The sequence below is a fragment of the Magallana gigas genome, chromosome 10 (genome assembly GCF_963853765.1).
Source record: "Magallana gigas chromosome 10, xbMagGiga1.1, whole genome shotgun sequence".
Taxonomy (NCBI): domain Eukaryota; kingdom Metazoa; phylum Mollusca; class Bivalvia; order Ostreida; family Ostreidae; genus Magallana; species Magallana gigas.
Window position 1 is genome coordinate 31,982,848 of NC_088862.1, and position 22,021 is coordinate 32,004,868.

Sequence of the window (22,021 nt, forward strand, 5' to 3'; positions counted from 1 at the left end):
CTATTTCACCTTCTAAAGTAAAAATCAAGCTGTACGAATTTTCCGGCAAGCAATGAAATATTGTTTATAAAACAGTCACAAATCACGTGTATGTGTTGAAAAGTAAACACGTTGTAGACCGTCATGCTTTACGACTCATTCACCTGATTGAAGAACCTGTTAGACGTAAATATTGTCACGTGTTAAGTAATGCTATCCTTATCAGGTAGTGTACCCGACCTGTTCAAGGTGAAATCAATACAGTCACACGGTAAGTATTAAAATAATAAGAATCTACATCTCATGACGTTACAGAATTAGACATGTTTCCCTAACGTAATAATTAATTGAATTCCAAAATATTATAAGTCAATGAATATAGATAATTTTATATGCAAGTTCTGATTACTAAACCGAAAGTAGTGGCCTTTGTCTGGTTTTTTTTAAAGGAGATCTGCATTCTCATCCAGCGGCTCATGCATTCACACAATGTTTTGTTTACAAATAAACTGTTTACTTTTGATTAAATGTCATGGGTCACAGACAAACGAGACACACGTTGTTTTATTGTGTTCATAAGTTCATATTTGATTTGCAAATGGAAGCCATTATGTGCGGATCTAGAGGGATGGGGGGGGGGGGGGGGGTCGGGGAAGGGGGAACGGGACGTTTCGCTCCTATTAACGATTTGCACCAAGACCAATTGTCCATAAAGACATTTTGCGCTAGAACCTTTTGCACCGAATTCAATTTGATTATTTAAGGAATAAAGAATTATTCTTTAAGTATTATGTGGTGATCAAATATACAGTTGGGAGTGATCAATTCGAATAAATGCCGTAGTTTTGTCTCAGATAGGCAATGGGAAATGTTAATATTTTACAATAACGATATGTTGCGATGTTTTAATATACAATGTTAATATTGACTCTATATTGAAACATTTCTTTAAAAAAAATTACCATGCTTATTGTTGCAAAAATTGATAAATTAATTGTATAAAACATCTATCTACATGCAGAGGTAATCACAATTAAGAGTCTGATTTAGTTTTGATGTACTGGCTAATTTGGACTATCCATTTCAAGTTAAAGAGCCCCCCCCCCCCCCCCTCCACCATTTAGATGTATAAATTGTTAATTCACCAACCAATGGCCCTTGGGGTGGAGGGGAGGGGGGCATGTACAATTATTTCAGTGTGATCACATTTAAATATCGTAGTATGATACAATATCAATCATTTGTAGACTACCATGCAGGTAAAATATCACCAGGTGTGTTTAGCACTGTTATCTTAATCAGGTTTTTATAGTGTATCAGATTTTTAGCATATCACATATAGTTTAATTAAATAGAGTGGATGAAATGGAATATTACAACACAGTACAAAAGACATCAACAATTTATAAATGAATACTCAATATCAAAATTGGAATGATTTCTGAAAATTAAAAAAAAAATCCAACTTCCTTTTGATATTTTTTTATTATTTAAGTCGTCCGCAGAAAATCCATATTAATTTAATTTTTGTGAAATTGACCACCTGTCTCCAGCGAAGCAATTAGAAAAGTTAGTCTCATGTTAATGTACATACATACATTACTTAGAATTACAAAATCATTATTTGTTTAAAGGATTCTTTTAATCCATAGTATCTAATTTAAAATATGTGATCAATGAAAGGGAAAACCATAAATAACACGAATGAAAAAATTAAGATGCATTTTTTTCTTTTTTTTCTTTTTTTTTTGTATTTGATGGGGAGAGGGGGTATTTAGATAATATTAACTCCTTAATAGTTTTTCATAGCAAAATAAATGGTACATCTTCCATTCACTTACTTTACAAATGTACTTTTCTTGTTTTAGATGGCATTATCTGAATCCCAAATACCACCTGATGCCCAGCATTATTTGGTGTGTGGCACTGAAGACTGCGAGAAATCTTGCCAGTTTTACTGCAATAACTGTCACCAACAAATGTGTGAACAATGCAGAAATGATCATCAGAAGAATAAGAAAACCAAGAACCACGAAGTGGTCCCTTATAAACAACGCAAGCGGCAACATCCTGTAGAAAAATGCAAGATTCACTCCACAAAAGACATAGATCTTCTCTGCGAGGAATGCCAAATTCCCCTCTGTTACAAATGCGCAACCACAAAAGAACATCGCGGTCATGCGTTTACCGATCTTGAGATGGTCTTTGATGAAAAGGTTTCACAATGTCAAGAAGAAATTGCCAAAATTCGAAATCATTTGGATCCTACTTCTCAAGACTTGAAGAAGGAAATTGCTGGCGATGTCACAGAAATAAAGAAGATTATGGAGGGTTTAAGAAGATCCATGAAGGCTGAAGCTGAGTCTTTGAAAAATCTGGTAGACACGGTCACATCAGATAACATAGAACAAGTCAACAAAATAGAACAGTCAATATTAGAAACATTAAATGGACAAAGCCTAGAAATTGAAGCCTACATGAATTATCTCAATGATTTAATCAAAACATTTTATGGCTACCTATCTCCTTCAAACATAGAACAATTAACATTTGCTCTCAAATCAAAAAACGTTATCATACGACCCATACCAGAGACATCCAAACCGGTCACACCAGTATTTACTGCTGGTCAATACAGCAAGGAAGATGTCGCAATGCTACTGGGTAGAATCCAGGTTCCCAATACTAAACCAGAGCACAGGAAGATAAAAACCATTGAGACTGCCTCTATACTATTGAAACATACAGTAAAACAGAGGGAGTCTGACGTTAAACCAACACTGTCCATGTCTTCCTCTGTCACCAAGGTCAGGGAGTACAAAGTACCAGGTGTTGATCGGGTATGTCACGTATCACTTGGTAAATCAGGCAGACTCTGGGCCAGTGGTGTAGATGGTAAACTTGTCCAAACAGATCTACAGGGGAATCAGCTACAGAAGATAGAAACCAGTGGTAACGATAGAGGCTACCACACAGTCACACAGGACGAGGATCTCATCTATACAGACAGAGACAAAAAAGTCATCAATAGGATAACACCGGATAATACAATCACTGAATTCATTAAAACAGGAGACTGGAAACCACTCAGTATACACTCCTCCCACATCAATGGAGACATACTGGTGGGGATGCACATAGCTTTAAGAGGTAAAGTCACCAGGTACAACAAGACAGGGAAAGAAATACAGAACGTAGAAAGGAACAACAAAGGACAAGAACTGTATAGTTATCCACGCTACATCACAGAAAACATTAATGGTGATATCTGTACATCAGATTCACTCCAATGTGCTGTAGTGGTAGTGAATAAATCAGGAAAACACAGGTTCTCCTACACAGGTCAGGGGCCCATGTTTTCTCCCCGAGGAGTGTGTACTGATCTCCTGGGGCACATCCTGGTGTGTGATTATTACAGTGACACAGTTTATCTTCTGGACCAGGACGGTCAGTTCTTGTGTCTACTACTCACACCACAGCAATGGGTAAAGCATCCCTATAGTGTGTGTGTGGATGATGAGAACAATCTTATTGTGGGACAACGTACCACCAATACAGTGACAGTGTACAAGTATCTACAGTGAACATTACGTATCCAATAACAACAACTTTGTTACAGTGTACAACTTTTGGTATCTACAGTGTTTATTGAAATACACATTTATATAATTATATCAGCCACGTAACTGTCAGTGTATGTTCCTTTAGTATTGATTAATGGATTAATTTCATCGCTGAAGAATTGACAGTTAAACACACATGTACTAACACTATTTGTTTGTAGTATAATCACACGTACATGTCAAGAAATCAAAGTCTGTTATTTACGAAAATAAAAAATTCACACCAGAAATTTTAAAACATAGTTTTAGGTCAATCATTTAAAAATTCTTAACCGGTGGATGAATTTTGATTTTAAAGAACTTTTATTCACAGTGATATTGACAGGTGTCCAATGCACCCCAATCTGTGCACATGTGTTACAAGATAGCACACTTTTCCCATTCTTATTCTTTTTAAACATTTTATTTCAATGTTTCTCTTAGTGTGTGGAGATGACCTGTTTTTAATGTCCGAGTCTAAGGAAGGCCTTTTAAACATGCTTGATAATTTGCATGTTTATTGCAAAAGTTGAAATATTTTATTCTGTCCCAAGATATTTATGCAGCACATTTAGACTATTTTTAATTAAGATACACATACTTGTGAAAGAAAAGCAACTCAAAGCAATGAAAGGGAAAATATCCAAGATATGTTTATAGACACACTATCATTTTTCACTCGGAAAAAAATCACAGGAACTAAAACAAATATATTTCTTACATTTTTCTATAATGGAAAATGTATACATTTTTTCTCCATTCGTTATTCACTCCTAATACCTCGTTATTTCAATGTTATTATCCGGGTACTTTCAATTTTTTTTTTTGCAACGCAAAATGTCCGTAGCCTGTTTATTTCTAGCCGTGTATTGAAACCTAACAAGCTAGAAGGGGTGTTAATAATTTCAAAAGGGAATCTTGCGATTTTTTAATACTATTGAATGAACATTGTCTGAATCAAGAGGTATTTATAAATATCGAATAATTTATGAAAATGTTCGGCATAAATGTCTTGGGACAGGCTATAATTAAAAACGTGGCTAAAACAAAAGTTGTTGCATTTCGGGGGAAAAAAATCTAAAAGTGATACATGTATATTGTTTTAATAAACAATCGGTTGGTTTTGGCAATATTTATTCATTTTTAGAAGTTTTTCAGCCCATTTTAAGTTATCTAATGTGAAATGAAAATTATATTTAACAATTTAGATAGACGGAATCGCGGAATTCGATATAAAACTGACAAAACCGTATAAAGCAGTCATGTACATTCACCACATTTTAACATTTTTTACCGCGCTTAGTAATTTTGTCTTGTCATACAGTGGCGTAGCTGCCGTTAGGCACGTGCCTACACATTATTTTAAGATCAAAAATTAAAAATGTTAAAAAAAAATAACACACAGCAAATATCTATTATTACTATTGTTTGACGTCACACACACACACACACACACACACACACACACACACACACACACACACACACGCACGCACGCACGCGCGTGCGTGCGTGCGTGTGTGTGTGTGTGTCAAACCATGTTGCGATCTCAACTATCATTGCCAAATTTGCGGCCAATAAAAATAGACGGCTTGACTTCGTGTAACATCATGTACAACTATGTTATTAAAAAACAAAGTAATATTTCTGTTTTCTAATTTTAATTTACAAATGTTGAGTGGGTCTGAAGCATTTGTTTATTCATTTTTAAAAATTATATAGACGTTTTGAGATGCCGACATTTAAAATGCACTGCAAATGCGCATGTCATAATATGCATACTCGCAAGTTTGAATGGCCTTATATTGGTAATAAAAAAATGAATAAGGATTGTGTTTAACTTAAGCTCTTAGATTTCTATTAAAAAAGGTATGTTATGCTCTACAAGTAAGTAAGGAATGGAAAATTAATTTTTGACTTCATTACAGCCGGGCACGTGATTAAAATCAATAAGTCCCGGAGGGCTTTATGATATAATTGATCACGTACCGACAGTAATAACCAAAAAACCCAAAGACGTCAAAGGATGATTCCTTAATACATATGTTAACATCAGTTTTTATTTCCTATACCTACAACTAAAATTATTCATATTTTTACATATCTTATATCATGCTAACCCCGCTTGTGCCCAAACAGTTTATTGTATTTGATACATAGCACACTATAGATTGCTCTTTTTTAATTGAGTGAAGGGAGGGGGGGGGGGGGGTAATTTTGTTCGCCGGGCGGTGGGGGTGTTTCCGGTATATGGTTCATTTTCAGCTACTTACCAATAAGAATTGAATTACTTTCAAATTTTAAATTTTTAGTGAGGGCAGGGATCCACCCCCTCCCCCCCCCCACCACCCACCCACCCAGATCCGCGCATGAGCCTAATATAGGTTACTAATTTTCAAAACTTTACTTTTGTATCATAAGATAAATTTATCTTCTTTTCACAGTTTTTTTTTTAAGTTTTAAACATTGCAGACTGTGTATCTGACATCTTCAGTTTTTACAAAAACAATTTAGAAAAAGATGAAATATCTATATGGTTTTTTTTTTCAATCTGGATTCTAAAAATATTCCAGGGGTTTTTTTTCAGGACTGATACCCATTAATATGATAAAACGACAATGCATAAACGGCTTTTGAAAATGTACAAGCAACTTAACGTCACTAAATTTTTTTTATTTTAAAACCAATGATTTAACACATGGTTTTGTGTGGCGGTTATGAATAAAGATCAGTGATCCCTATAAACCGAACTGACCGCTATTCATTACCCCAAATGGCCGACAGACTTATAGAATATTACCTTTTGAAAGTTTAAATGCTGATAAATTTGCCACCGTAAAATGTAAAGAAATGTGACTTGATTCCTGATATTTATTAAGATAATCCTTGGGCATTTAAATGTAATTCCTTCGTTGTATCGATCTCGGGGAACCCCAATGCATTATTCAGTATGGTGGCCGCCATCTTTGTTTACGAGTCGTATCCAACCACTGGTCGTAACAGACAGCAAAAAAATGAAACCAACATGATTCTATGAAGATTTCGTGTAATCTTAAGGTAAATGGTCTACTGTCTTCCACTGTTAGCATTCGTATTCATTTAGATGTATTTTGACAACTGGCTTGTTCAAGTTGTTTTGGTATGTAAAGCGGTTAGAAACACACACATGTAATTAATTTACCTTGCCCCAGTTTTAAACGTTTTAAAGAATGCACCAACAATGGACAACACTATCATTTCGATAACATCTCTCTCTCTCTCTCTCTCTCTCTCTCTCTCTCTCTCTCTCTCTCTCTCTCTCTCTCTCTCTCTCTCTCTCTCTCCTATTACGCCATGCATTGCAACTGTACATTTATTGTAAAGTTAAAAAACCAAACAAAAAATTTATAGTTCATTCAACATATTGATTTTATCGGTTTTTTAAATTTACAATTCATGGTGCAATGGCATTTATGAAGTCTGTTCTACCGTAGTTAAAATCTCTGTTTTTAGGACGTTTTCTTCAATTTACGTAAGAATAAGTAAAACATGAATAAAATAAAACCGAAAATCAATATTGATTCATTATTCACCTTTTTCGAGACTTCCTTTAAACCACCAGCTATCGCTATATACATGCATCACCTCTGTTTTGGTGTGGGGCCTGAAACTATGCATCTTTAAGTATCATTTGAAATTTAAATGTCCTTTCTGAACATTATCAGTCGGGCAAACAGGTTGTTTTCATCACTTGGTTATGATCATATCGAACAGACTGGTTTTATAACGTGTTGTCATCCTTTTTAAGTGGATTTGTTTTTCACATAATTTGAAAATGGCATGGTGGGAGACACTAATCTTCTTTTTCAAACTTATTGTAAAATTATTTATATGTTTTGAAAACGATTTATTTTATCTCAATACTTCTTTTTCGTACATTTTGGCAGGTATTCCCGAAAAATGGCAGAGAGCCAAGCTTTGGAGGACTTCATGACCGGAAATGACGTACCGAGTAACCTCCCGTACCTCCACCTCTCGTTCTTCGTCCACAGTTTCGTTCCACGCCGTTACGTAGAAACTCTTGTGCCGACCAAAACACAAACGGTCGTTGGGAGCTTCGCGGAAGGACTGCGACTTCCTGCGTTTGTAGTTTTAAAACCGGACGGAACGTTTGCGAAGAAATGCCTGACTAAAGAACCCACTGTGACGTTTTTCCATATAAAAGACGTCAAAATTGCACTACCTTCTGTCACCGATGCTGATTCATGTCATTACGTCATCTCCCAGGAAAACGTGCATGCCGGGCATTGCCGTTTAAAAGTCCTTCAAAATGGAAGTAACGAAAATGAACAAGATTTGTCTGTAAATAAAAAAGGTATTATATATTTAGGCAGCAGTCTATCAAAGAAGAAGTTCCAGACCAAAATCTCCTCTAACAAAAAAGCGATAGATTCCATGCTAGGCACATTGCTGAATTCCGGAACCGGAAATGGTCTTGACATGAAATTTTCAGATATATTTACCGGAATTCCTGAGGATTCCTTGGACCTCCGTCGTCCTTTTACCTCTCAGGGTCTCCGAGGTGTCTTACTCAGCGCACGACAGGACCGGTTTAAACAACAGTCAGCAAGCGATCAGACTGGTCTAATTCAAGAAGTAGAGCAGTCAGAGGTGACTCATGAACTGGCGATCCTTTATCCCGGATGGCCAACACAAGCAGACGAATGGGTATCTAGAAGACGTCTGCAAAATTGGCCCTCAGAGAGCGGAGTGGAAAAGGTTACGTCGATGGGCTGCCATATCGTTCCGACACCTCACTGCAAAAGCTCTCAATCCGACATTGAATGGCGGTTATCGTTTGCCCTTGCGGAAAAGACTTTGATCATGGAAGAACTTGCCGACTCCCAAAGACAATGCTTTCTAATGTTCAATATGCTCTGTGTTCACGTTATATCAGAAGGCATGATACACCAGCATCACATACGTTCCATCTTTTTTTACGCATGCGAAAACCTGAGTTCTAGTCTCTGGCATAAGAATCCGGCCTACTGTGTGTTGTATCTTTTAGACCAGTTGTTGGATGCAGTGAAACAAAAATTCCTGCCGGACTATTTCGTCAAGAAAAATAATCTGCTAGACTTTTTATCAGATCTGCAGTCCTCCCAGCTAGAGAGAAGGTTTACAACGATCCGAAGGCGTCCCTTAGAGGAACTATTTTCTCTCGCGGAGAACTACACAATTTTGGATGTCTTTCCCTACAATACAGAAGTAAAGAAGATGTTTGCTCAGGTTCTGGCGGACGCGAAAGGATACAAGTCCAGTGCCCAGGCCAAGAAAACGGTTGAAAGTTTTATGATAGTGTGTAATGGGTTATGCAATGGATTTTACCACGAATATGGTTTCGAACATTGTGCTGCAATTTTCGAAGATGTCATTGATAACTTCGTGGTCCCTATTTATGGTAAGACCGACGCCGATAAGCAGCGCGACTACATTCCTCATCTTTTGAATGAAAAGAACATCGAATTCAGCAACGTTCTAGAGATAGAAGAGATTTGGAAACCGATTACATTCTGTCGGTTTCTGATAACTAGATATGTGGATGGAAAAAAGGGGGCTGGGCTGTATGAGCACTTGGCTTGTCTCTATCATGCAGCATCGTGTGTATTTAAGGCCAACAAAAAAGATCTGATACAGAAAGCCGACGCCATGTTTCAAGAAGCTTTGAATCGAGAGGGCGAAGGTCACGGCGCAGGCTTATTTGTAGAATACGGTCACTTTCTCTGTGTTTGTGAGAAATACACAGACGCAATCAAAATTTTAAGACGGGCTGTAGAATCTGAAATGGACAGTCCCACGAGTGTTAATTACTACGGTAAGATGGAATCGATAACTATGGACGAGAACATACAAAGGGAGATAAACGCCACCGGAAGTCTGGAACTCCTGTCCGTGATATACGCATATTATTTGTTGATTCAGTGCTATGTCCAAACCAAACAGGAAGCGGATCTGATCACCACTGTGCAGGACATGGAATCAATGTGTGACCGGGTGAAGGACCCCAAGGCTTATTCGCTGTTGGGATACAGTCTTCTACGGACCAAAGATAAACAGAAGGCCCTGGGTGCATTTAAATGTGCGCTGGATCTTGATCCCAAATACAAACTAGCGAAAGAACACGTAGCAAAACACAAGAAGAAAAAGTAGCCGTGGCCATATTGTAGAGTTATAGGGTGTCTGTGTTCCTGTATTTTGACATGATTGGTAATAAATGTTGATTGTTTAGAGTATGCATGATTTGATATTGTACAATTCGTAATCAATACACATATTATAACATTGGCATTATTTCATTGTGTTGTTTATTTAATATATCATTTTTTTATCAATTTAGGGATGCACATGCTTATAAAATCATTTTTGTACACAATCTAAAAATGTTATTTTAAAACCTTTTCAATGTGTTCAATTTGTATTGTTGATATTTTTTATAAGTTTTAGACATCCTTAATTTCGACTTTCACTGACATGACAACAGGTTTTAATATTTTCTCAAATCTGCGCATGATCAGTCAATTTATTTTAAATCACTTTAAATCGAGGGTTTTTTGTGCGGTTTAATTTTTTCGTGCACTGTAGCGAAGCATTAAATAAGTTTTGCAATGCAAAGACGCATTTACATAATATAAAATACAAATGTACGTCATCATATCTGAAATCCCTGTGTCATGCGAAAATTGGAGACAGGATAGATGATAATTTATGGTTTCCAGTTCAAGATGACACGGGACACCTGTTTATATTAACGTGGATAAGAGTGCATTATAATAATCAAAATACCCCCACCGGTTTAAATTTTTTTTTAAAGTTTTACAATGATTGACCAATAAATATGTTTCAATTTTTTTTGAAAACGTAAAAATTGTAAAAGCCTCAGCGGTATTCGAATTCAAGACTAAAATATTCGTAGTTAACACTTCAACCATTGCACTACGCTGTAAGGTAACACTAGTAGGAAAGAAAAAAAATACTTGGTTTTTTTGTTTGTTAAATTTGATAGGGAGAACGTCACAATTTAGAGGTGTTCCATATAATAGGAAGGTCATATCAAGTAAAATTTACCTGATTAAGAAGGCGGAAGGAGTGAAGCCCTTTTTTAATCACGTAAATTCTACTTAATATGATCAAATCGCAGCCTATCAGGCCTTTCCGGCAGACGTCTGGAAAGGCTCTCTCAGCTGTCAATCAAAACGCGATGTCGCTGTGAACTTAGAGACATTCTTAACTATTGAATCAAAGTACTGACGGGAGTTGATTTTATCGATTATTATTTATCTCAAAATCAACGATATGTTATTTTGCTTGGCAAGTAGTTTATAATCTCTATTTGAATTACGCACAATTTTATAATATGGAGTCTCGGACTTTTCCGACAAGATCTAGAATTTCGAGAAAACCTCTTATGAATCATTAAAAAATAGAATTGATTTCATCAAACTATGTATCGGTATTCGAAATATTTCAAAAAGTGTATGGATCCAACCAATAATGAACTCTAGTCTCGTTCAATCAGATGATCGGCTGTCTCCGTTAATCTCCGACAAGTAAGAGATACCAGGTCACGTGATAGCTTGATGATGCGACCTCTAAATATAGACTGACTCTCTGCTTGTCGGAGATGTACGGAGACAGCCGATGGTTGAACGAGACTATATTGAACTCTGGCGTAGGAATACATACGACTGCAAAAAAACTAAATTGTTCGTACTAAATTGTCGTACTATTTAAAATCTGACTATTTCTTAGGTATTTATAAATAAGTTTCCTTTATAAAAAATGCCTCAGCGTACATTACATCGAATTTATCGATTATTTTCAAGAACTAACTCTTGTCAGCGGTGATGATTTGTGCTTAGGTCCAAACACTGTTTCTGTTTCGGTTTGCCAGAGTAACTGCATAGGAGAGTTGATTAAAATCAACTCCCAAAAACATAAGTAAGTACTTGGATGTCACAGGTTGGCGATATTTGAGATCTTATGAGATTTTTTATAATTTGATTGCAATTTTCTCGCATGTTAACATAGTTATGTTGCATGTTAACATAGTTATGTTGCATGTTAACATAACTATCTTGCATGTCAACATATTTATCTTGCATGTCAACATATTTGAAAGAAAAACAGTCAAGCATTCTGAGAAAATACACGTCCCCTACCGGTTTGTATTATTCTATGAAAGCTTCCAAGCACACAACTATTTCAGAGCTATTGTAAACGAGATGTCATGCTTTAATCAGAGATAAAAGAACAGAGAAAATTAAAACTATATAGTTGATATAGAAATTAAATAGGAAATATGTAAAATAATACTCTTTATTTCATCTCCTGTAATTTCGCCAAGTCTATTCTGTATTCGCTGGTAAAAATTTGTGAAAACAATGCACTGTTATGCACAATATCATTTCTTACCGTCTTCTGTACCCCGAATCAAACCAAACAGTTAAACAGCCCAACCCGACAACGAACCCGATTGTAATAATAATACAAAAAAACCCTGCCGATTAAATTTACAACACAATGCTTGACACTATTTTATAGAATTCATTTGTTTGTTAGAAATGATAAAAGGTATGGTACAGGAAAAGGAATGGTACAAGTAACGCACAGTATACTGACTACATACTGACCTCGTTTATTCAGTTACACACCGAACCCGATAACGAACCCGAACATTAAAAAATTGGAATATAAAAAATTAATTTTCTCGAAAATATGTCAATCAGACACTACAAAAGTGTAAACTTGATCTGTAGTTTGACATTTTGAAGCTGTTCAGCAAGTTTCATATTATTCCTCAAATGCATAAAGAAAAAAAGTGTGGAAAACTGAAGTGGGACAGACAGACGGACTGACGGACGGACAGACGGACGGACGGGCGGACGGACTGACGGATGCAGAGAAAAGCTATAGTCCCCTCCGGTGAAACCGGTAGGGGACTAATAACTTGCATACAAGGGGTAGAGATATGCCACCATACTTAATAGAATATTTAGCGACTTCCAATTGGATGAAAAAGTGACTTTTGTTCTAAGTTACCCTAAATAAGCAGTGTTTATCCCTTTCCGGAACAAATAGTTGCATAGTGCACGTGGACACCAATGAGATTAGATAGACACTGTATTGTACTTGTGTGCACAATTTGTATGAAACATGAAAAACCCTCATATTTATTATTTTTCAGTTTGTTTACAGCAGTTTACATCAGTTTTTTACATAAACAAGTCAATTCAGTAAATGTTTCACAATGGTCCACTAATGTACGTGCTGGCCGGACATGCACTTAAAGTGAACGAATTCTGACTAAAGAAATAGGAAAATATTTAAATTTTAATCAAAAAGTTAAATAAAAAGTTTTTTTCAAAATAAGGAAAATTCTAGACCGGATGAGGAATTGGGAGTGCGTAGTATGCCTTCAGCTCTTTAGCTGCTCAATGGTATCTTTATTTTCACTTCCATTTATTACATCTCCCGGGGGGGGGGGGGGGACGATTGATCAGCAAATTTTTAGTCCCCTACTATAGCTTTCCTCTGCGTCTGTCAGTCCGTCCGTCTGTCCGTCTGTCTGTCCGTCCGTCAGTCAGTCCGTCTGTCTGTCCCACTTCAGTTTTCCACACTTTTTTTCTTTATGCATTTGAGGAATAATATGAAACTTGCTGAATAGCTTCAAAATGTCAAACTACAGATCAAGTTTACACTTTTGTAGTGTCTGATTGACATATTTTCGAGAAAATTAATTTTTTATATTCCAATTTTTTAATGTTCGGGTTCGTTATCGGGTTCGGTGTGTAACTGAATAAACGAGGTCAGTATTTAGTCCAATCGCAACTTCTCGGGCCTTTCCGGCAAGCTCGGAAACGCAACTTCTCGCGGGCCTTTCCGGCAAGCTCGGAAAAACACCTCGAATGTATTACCTAGGCGTCCATGACAACCCCCCTTTTTGTAAAACTTGAAATAAATAGAACACATTTTACGATCTGTTGAGATGTGAGCTATACTTCATTAAAGTAAACGATATACACTAAAACATAACACAGAAGCGACATACAAGACTGTCTAGCCGATACTTATTTTAATGGGAAGCGACTCCATTTTGTATAAAATTCTAACATCCGGTGATGTTAATACATTCGAGGTGTTTTTCCGAGCTTGCCGGAAAGGCCCGAGAAGTTGCGATTGTATTTAGTCAGTAATAATATCGTGCGTCACTTGTACTATTCCTTTTCCTGTGCCATTCCTTTTATCATTTCTAACAAACAAATGAATTCTATAAAATAGTGTCAAGCATTGTGTTGTAAATTTAATCGGCAGGGTTTTTTTGTATTATTATTACAATCGGGTTCGTTGTCGGGTTGGGCTGTTTAACTGTTTGGTTTGATTCGGGGTACAGAAGACGGTAAGAAATGATATTGTGCATAACAGTGCATTGTTTTCACAAATTTTTACCAGCGAATACAGAATAGACTTGGCGAAATTACAGGAGATGAAATAAAGAGTATTATTTTACCTATTTCCTATTTAATTTCTATATCAACTATATAGTTTTAATTTCCTCTGTTCTTTTATCTCTGATTAAAGCATGACATCTCGTTTACAATAGCTCTGAAATAGTTATGTGCTTGGAAGTTTTCATAGAATAATACAAACCGGTAGGGGACGTGTATTGCTTATGCAATACTCTCAGAATGCATGCTTGTTTTTTATAAATATGTAAATTGAAAACAAAATTATTATCTACTTTATACGGGGGGGGGGGGGGGGGGGGGACTCTATGATAAGTCAGTTTTGTTATATGTAAGTTAAAGAAGCATGTCTGCTGCAAGAAAAGAAGAAATAAACTGCAATGAACATTACGTTAAAATCTTTATTATTCAACAACATTGTATCTGAGATAAATTCTATTTATAAATAAATTTAAAAAATCTTATAAATAAATTATGAATAATGAAAAATTACTAGAAAGAAATAGGTATGTTTATTTTATTTTGCATTCAAATTCATTTACGTTACGTTGCTACTTTTATTTTTATTGATTTATCATAATTCATTATTTGATCACATGCTGCGCTCGCCCAAACGGTTGCACCGTAAAACAAATTATAATATTAACACCATCAGATTTACCTGAAAATTTAATATGTGCCTTCTGAAGCTGTCAACTTCTATTTGGTACCGTTAAGAAAAATGTCATATATTTAATACAAAATTATAGATCATTTTCCATTATCTTTTTATGGAGCTCTTCTTATAAAGGAGATCAATATTGTCTAAAATGGCAGTCCCCCCCCCCCATGCCCCCTTAATTTATAAGTAGAGATATCGGTCTTCGTCCAATCACTGATGTCAGACCAGCATGTCTCCAGTCTAGCTGTGTGGCAATGCGCTTTGAAAAAATGACGCACTTTGAAAAAATGACGCTTTTTGAAAAAAAAAAAAATTTTTAAAGTGCGTTAAGATGGTACATCAACATTTTTAGTCTCGACACTCTTAACACACTTTGAAAAAATATGTATAAATTCTGGAATTGAATTTCTAATTTGTTGATAGTATGATGATTTGATAACACTGGTGAATCTATTATATACCGTATTTGAGAACGGGGATAGGGGTGGGGGTTAACAAAAGATACCGGTCAATCACCAGTGTATCATTTACTTGATTACAAGAAGAAGGACCCCTAACCCTCATTTTTCCTTTCAAAACATGCATATGGTGTCCCAGAATATCTTGCTTGGCCAAATCAAACTATGACTCAAATAAAACGTAAAGTTGTTTAATGTCAGATATTATGGGACGCCCTGTATGATATTCAGCAACTTAAACGCTTCAGAGCGGAAAAAGAAATATGCTCTGTTGTACATGGAGTGATATTGAAAAAACGAGCTTGCCAAAAAATAATTTCTCCATTGGTATATTATAAAGAATCTATAAAAGTTTCAACATTCTGTTTTTATTTTCTAATCAAATAAATCACTTCAAAATAAAAAGAAATTACATTAGCAAACATTAAATTATTATAAAATTAAAATGGGCATTGGGATGTAGCTTTATTTTCTCGCACTGATCTTCTAAAAGATCATATGATATTGTTTTTGATAAAAATAACTAACGTATCCTTTATCAATATATACAAATCATATTCGTTCTTGCTGGTGTAATATATAACTTCAATTTCAATCCTAATTTCTTTATTTTCATATTAATTTTTTACATACTCCAAAAAAAGTGGGGGGGGGGGGCAACTCCATGATAATACAATTTTTTATATGTAAATATTAAAAAATTACTTGCTGCGAGAAAAAGTGGGGGGGGGGGGGGGGGCAGGCCCCCCTGGCCCCCCCTGATGCTTCGTGCCTGTAATAAGTAAATTTGCTGCATACTAAAAATAGGAAAATGCAGTTGCTAAGCAATGAAGTTTATGTCATATTTGGATAATTCAAATCTCCCGAATTGTTCTTTGTGTGTAAATTGTCGATATTGTCTTATGAGAAAAAAATTGTCATCTATAAACTGTTTATCAAGTTAGCTGATAATGCAATGGGTGTTTTTTTAAATACACAATAAAACAATCATTTATTGTATATAAAAGTATCAATTATTTTGACTAAACCCTGAACAATTTTTTTTTCAAAGTGCGTTAATATCGACGATATCAACGCACTTTTAAAAAAAATATTTTTTTTTTCAAAGTGCGTTGACTTGGTCCAAAAATTAACGCACTTTAAATTTTTTTTCCAAAGTGCGTAATTTTTCAAAGTGCGTTGTAACATAGCTGCTACGTGTCCCGTGTCGCACTTGACTTAAAACATGATTGAAATCATATAGACTTGGTTATCATCAACAAAGATAAGTTAAGACAGTCCATGCCTTCGGCAGGTCTCACATACGGGTTTTAATAATGTTAATAAAACATACAAAAGATTTTGAACAAAAGTATATTTCATACTATTTATAAGAATACAAAGATTTAATGCAGTATATAAATCATTTCAAAGCTTTTGATAGAATTTTTTAAATACACGATTCATACCCTATTCATTCCAAAGTATAGCAAGGGTGTCAGTTCCCGGATATTCGTGCAGCTTACATTGAATTTATCCCAGTTGAATATTTAATTTTACAAATAAAATTCAACTGAGTATTTGCTTGTGTCTTAGGTCTCTTATACATTTTGCTTTTCTTAGCATGCATTTATTCTCTCAAACAGTGACTGTCGTAAGTTTTAAAAATCCAAAATCTGCCTCTTTAAATATATCGGAATTATAAAGTCTGCCCAAGAGGGTTTTGTTGTTTAGTCGCAATAGCAAAGGTAAACAAAACGATGTTGATCCGTAAATTACCTGGGTGAAATATGGCCTACCTGTATCATACCTGTACAATAAGGCTATAAGTACACTGCAATTGTAAGTACACCTGTGGTGTTTTATAACCGATCAATCGAAGCTTCTGGTTTTGTGGTAACATCCGGTTTTTACCGAATTTTTATAGTTAAAAACAAGCTAAAAATTATCTCTCAAGATTGCGAAATGCCAATATTATGTTGAGAAAAGACCATTTAAATCAATTGAAATCAATGGAGTTCGATATAATTTGTCATCAAATATAAAACCAATTACTAATGCTTAATGTGAACTGTACTTTAAAAATTTGTAGATTGTTTGCTATCCGTAGTTGAAAAGATTCAACCAATAAATACACGATTAGAATATAACCTTCAGCTCTGTGGGTGCATGATATACTGTGACAAGCACCCGCCAGCTTGACATGGAGAGGGGAGGGGGAAAGGCTTATTAACTTAATTGCTATAATTAGTATCTTAATTGATGCATATATTTTAGTTCAATACAAAGCTACAAAGCTACATTTAACGCAAAGCAGATTTGATATGCTGTATGATGAAACCATTTTAGCCTACATATAACAAAGAGGGAATAACACATGATACATCTCTCTCTCTCTCTCTCTCTCTCTCTCTCTCTCTCTCTCTCTCTCTCTCTCGTCTTTTCAACCCAGATAACACTTACAATTATCAAAGTTAAGTCATGTATGCAGATGTAGATAAAAGGCACCACAGATTCCCTAGGTTCCTGCATGCATGCAATCAATACTTTTATATTTGATGACTTATTCATTCCTTACAGAGCGAGCGTCTGATTCCACCAACATGTTTTTATTCTTGTTGAAATTGATTTCTAATCCACGTCTATATACATGTACCGTAAGGCTTAAATAACTTCTGGTCCCTTCAGAAAAAAAACGTAGCATAAGTTTAGAAAATACAAGCAGCGTTTTAATTTTAAAAGAGGTCCTGCGTAGATCTAGAAGGGGACCGATAGGAGGGGGGCACTTAAAATTCATTTTTTTTTTTAATTTACACAGAAGAATTATCGCAGATAGGCCTCAGACCCCCTGGCAAGTATAAATATTACTCTGACCCCCTCCCCCCTCCTCTCCTCTCGGAAAAAAATTCTGGATCCGCGCGTGTTCATTTTCTTCTCTGCGCTATTTTTTGATTTGACAAAATCAGTGAGTCATCTTTCTTTTGATCAGCGAGTTTGAACTTTGAAGTAGAACACAACAAGATGATCATAATACCTGAGAAAATTATTTTGTTTTTATTTCAGGCTTAGCATGGATGACCTTAAGGCACTGTCGCAATGTTTTGTTTGCAAGAATACTCTAAAGTCGCCAAAACGATTGGTCTGCGGCCACAGTTTTTGTCATGCTTGCATTAAAACATACCTTGAAGAACAGCAAGGAAAACCCTCCTACCCTTGTCCAAAATGTGGCTACGTCATTTCCGCTGACCCGGAAGTAAATTCCGATTACATTGCGTCACTTTCGGATGATGACACTGCACAGGAATTTATTTTTGCGAAAGAAGAAACCGTTGAGTGCAAGTCACATCTTCGTGCCGATGTAGACAGTTATTGCAAGACATGCATGGTTCAGTTATGTGTACTTTGCCGACAGGAAGGGCACTCTGATTGTGACGTCATCAGACTTGACAGCAACTTAAATGTTGTTTTCGAGGAAACTAAAGAATCGCTGTTAAAGAAATTCAAGCAAATGTTTACAGAATTAACGGACACCCACAGTGCTCTTTTACCTAAAGGAAGACAACTCTTGATGAAAAAGGAACAAACAGCACTTGGTATTTCGGATTATTTCTCTGATTTGCGTCAAAAAGTAACCCAGTATTTGATTCAGCAAGAACAAAAGGTTCAGGAGGACTTAGAAAATCTTGTATCTTTGGAAAAAGATCTTTTGCAAGAGGATTTGAAATTGTGTACGACCTTATTAGAGGACGTCGAACATAAGTTAACCACTTTCAAAAAGATTTGCGGCGAACTGGATAAAATAAGTGAAACGTCAGCCTTGCGGATTTGCACTGGAATGAATGGCCATCTGAATCATCTGGACGCCGTACGAACTAAGCTTTCGACTGAGTCCCCGGAGACCCGGTTTATCATCAACACAGAACTGGAGGACGCTCTGACATCCACTGATCTCATAAAGATAGAGGTGATAAACACCAGACAATACGACCAAAGACAGGACGCATGTGCAATGGCAAACGCCAATGATTCGGCGCAGGCGCAGTCTGAACAGGAACCGGAAGACAGTTGTGAAACTTCATCCAGTTCGGTTTCGTCTGTGACCGAGACCGAGTCAGAGGAAGAAAATGAAGAAATTCCCGACACTAACGTTTTCATAGAAATCAGCAACACCGAGGAACCACCGCCGCCGTACCCAGGTGTTGTTTTCGATCAAACGCCAGTTGAGTTGGCTGGAACGGAAGAAGACCAAACACCGGACCAAAGTGTCCAAACGAAGCCTAGCCTGTCCGACGTAATTTCAGGTAATTCACCAAGAGCATTCCACTATCTCCGTCCTGTACCCTCTGCACCCCCACCAACCATAATGGACTCATCCGATGGTGGTTCAAGGTCATCTGAAGATCGGAGACGGTCGGTTTCGCCTCGGCCTTTGGGGTATGCGATCTCTGGTAGACCACAGATTGAGGATGACCGCTCTCCATTGCCTCAAAGACGTCATCATCAACCTCAATCTCAAGCTCACCAATCAGTTGACAGAACACAATCACGTGACAGACCTGGTACACATCTTCGTCTTCAGATGTGTTGGAAGGCAGCTTCGACCGCTATCGGTGACATGAAACCGCCAAGGATATTCGGACTGTCATGGATTGACCCGGAATATTTACTTCTGGCCGACAGATGGAACCACCGTCTGAAGGTCATCCACAGCAGTGGAAACGTGGTACACGTGTTCTCTCTAGGGAACTTCCAGCCCTGGGACATCGCAAGCATGCCGAATAGATACAGCGCCATTGCAGTACCGGAAGCCAAGATGATCTATGTAATGCTCTACGTAAAACCGGAACTTATCATCAAGAAAAAGATCCCAACAAACCGAGGCTACTCTGTCCTCACCTATAATCCCGCCAATCAGACTTTTATCGGAGCCACGCTGTCGCAGTTTTTCTCTCCTCCGGGAATCGATATTCTAAACAGAGAAGGTCACATTATGACGTCATGTTATCCGGAAAACACCGGAAGAACCTTCCTGTCCTACCCCCGGGGTATTGCAGTCGTGGACGACAGGATAATGGTTACAGATTTCCAGAAAAAGAGCGTCATTTTCGTCAAGATGGCGGGACGGGGGCACATATTCCAGAAATATCAGGGAACTGAAACGTTCCCCCTTAGAGAACCGAACGGGTTAGTGCTCAACTCACGTGACCGGTATGTTATTGTCATCGATTCCCGCTCTAACCGTCTCCACGTGGTTTCTCCGTCCGGAAGGTTTCTTGGGATGGTTGATACAGAGCTAGACAACGAAGAGCCGTGTAAAGCCGACATTTTTATTTCCCATGATTCCGCGCCATTGCTAGCCATCGCTTTCTCTAATGGAAATGTGGCAACATATAGAGTTTTAGATAGATAGCATGTAAAATTTGTTAGTCCTCGCTTTCTTCAACTGAACTGTAGATACATTTAGAATCGTTTATAGATATTTAGAATGCAAAACTCTACCATGACCGGAAGGACATGAAAATTATGAAGTCTGCCTTTGTGCTTTTGTTGAATGACAATTGCTGTGAAATGGATCGTGTTTTTTTTCGATGTTGTGGTTGGAAATTATTAACTGTAAACAAGGCTACAGTACATTCGCCCCGTGTTTGTTTTTGTGGTTTGCTTTTTTTCTCGTGCTTCTTTACTTGCAAACGTGTTCGCCCCGTCTTGAGTTTGTCCAGATACAGCTGTGTGATAGACACTCCTTATTAACACGGTAGTTTAAAAGCACTTTTCAGTTCGGCCGCTGACAACTAGGGCGAAAGGGGCGAAAATAAAACGGAGGTGAATATATCCCTGAATCCAGTATTTTTTATTTTTTTTGGATTTTTAACAGAATTTTCCTGGATTTTTAACCCAGTTTTTAATTTACTTTTTCAAACATTTCCTATTGTTGTAATGCCATGACAATCATTTGTTTCCATATTGTGCCATATTTAGAAGTTGTCTTGATATGACATCTGATGTAACTTAAAGAGCATTTATTTCATTAAATGGATACATTGATGTATTCATTATCTGTTGTTGTCTGACTCCATTATGTTTCCATTGTGGTATTTAATGTTGTGATATACATGTTTAACAAATATTAAGGTACTTCACTACACCAAGACTTATACTTTTTAAGACACTACGTCACAAGATGGCGATTTAAATGTTTTCTTAAACTGTTTGTATCAATCAAATCAGATGTATATCGTCATAGCTCAGTGGTTAAAGTATCAGGCTTGTGAACTGCAGATCATGAGTTCGAATCCGCCTGCGGCTTTTGTTCATGTTTACTGAATGACATTTTTTAAAATATCATTTTTATCCAAAAATGCACATTTTTTCGCCTATTTGACATAATTATATAAAAAACTTCAGATCCGTGAGTTTGCAATTCAGTTTGAAATGATGCGATTTCCAAAACATGGGCATCTTTTGATTGATCTTGGGAGGAGAATACTTCTTATCCATCATGCTCTCTATCATAATCAAGTAATTTTCTGCTGATTTGAGAAACTATTTTAATGTTTAGTGAAGTACCTTAAGAGGGCTGGAAAGTGGTGGTCATTTTAAGACACTGTATTAATATCCTTACGGAGAAGAGCTCTATATTAAAATGTAAGAACATTCTGGAAATCTTCTTTGATTAATGATAGTTTATAGCTTAATAAATCATGATCATGTTTTAAACATTTATGTATAGGTCTTATAGGTATTTTGTTGACAACCCTTATGTCTTACTTTTTTTTTGTAATAGAACTTCTCAGGAAAAATCGGTAAAATTTACTCTGAAAAATATGTATAAGTATGTCA

At 36.5% G+C, this 22,021-nt stretch overlaps 4 protein-coding genes across 5 annotated transcripts in view; 3 read left to right on the forward strand and 1 right to left on the reverse strand.

Moving 5' to 3' along the window:
- LOC105330818 (uncharacterized) overlaps positions 1-22,021 on the reverse strand; it is a 480,842-nt gene that overhangs the window by 187,980 nt on the left and 270,841 nt on the right. The window lies entirely within an intron of this gene.
- Positions 95-3,832, forward strand: LOC105325403 (E3 ubiquitin-protein ligase TRIM45-like). Its single transcript, XM_011424943.4, has 2 exons — positions 95-250; positions 1,848-3,832. The coding sequence occupies exon 2, from the start codon at positions 1,848-1,850 to the stop codon at positions 3,561-3,563; it is 1,716 nt and encodes a 571-aa protein (XP_011423245.3). The 5' UTR covers positions 95-250; the 3' UTR covers positions 3,564-3,832.
- Positions 6,481-9,905, forward strand: LOC105325402 (uncharacterized). 2 transcript variants are annotated; one of them, XM_011424942.4, is made up of 2 exons: positions 6,481-6,638; positions 7,508-9,905. In XM_011424942.4, the coding sequence occupies exon 2, from the start codon at positions 7,521-7,523 to the stop codon at positions 9,768-9,770; it is 2,250 nt and encodes a 749-aa protein (XP_011423244.3). In that variant the 5' UTR covers positions 6,481-6,638; positions 7,508-7,520; the 3' UTR covers positions 9,771-9,905. The 2 variants fall into 2 exon arrangements, with proteins under 2 accessions (XP_011423244.3, XP_065928884.1); XM_066072812.1 differs by lacking the exon at positions 6,481-6,638 and adding an exon at positions 7,274-7,403.
- On the forward strand, positions 16,906-20,740 carry LOC105325401 (tripartite motif-containing protein 2). The gene is made up of 2 exons (XM_034454648.2): positions 16,906-17,023; positions 18,245-20,740. Exon 2 carries the CDS (start codon positions 18,252-18,254, stop codon positions 20,589-20,591), a length of 2,340 nt encoding a protein of 779 aa, XP_034310539.2. The 5' UTR covers positions 16,906-17,023; positions 18,245-18,251; the 3' UTR covers positions 20,592-20,740.

Coding starts and splice junctions, on each gene's coding strand:
- LOC105325401 (XM_034454648.2), top strand. CDS start 18,252: ATGGATGACCTTAAGGCACTGTCGCAATGTTTTGTTTGCAAGAATACT.
- LOC105325403 (XM_011424943.4), top strand. CDS start 1,848: ATGGCATTATCTGAATCCCAAATACCACCTGATGCCCAGCATTATTTG.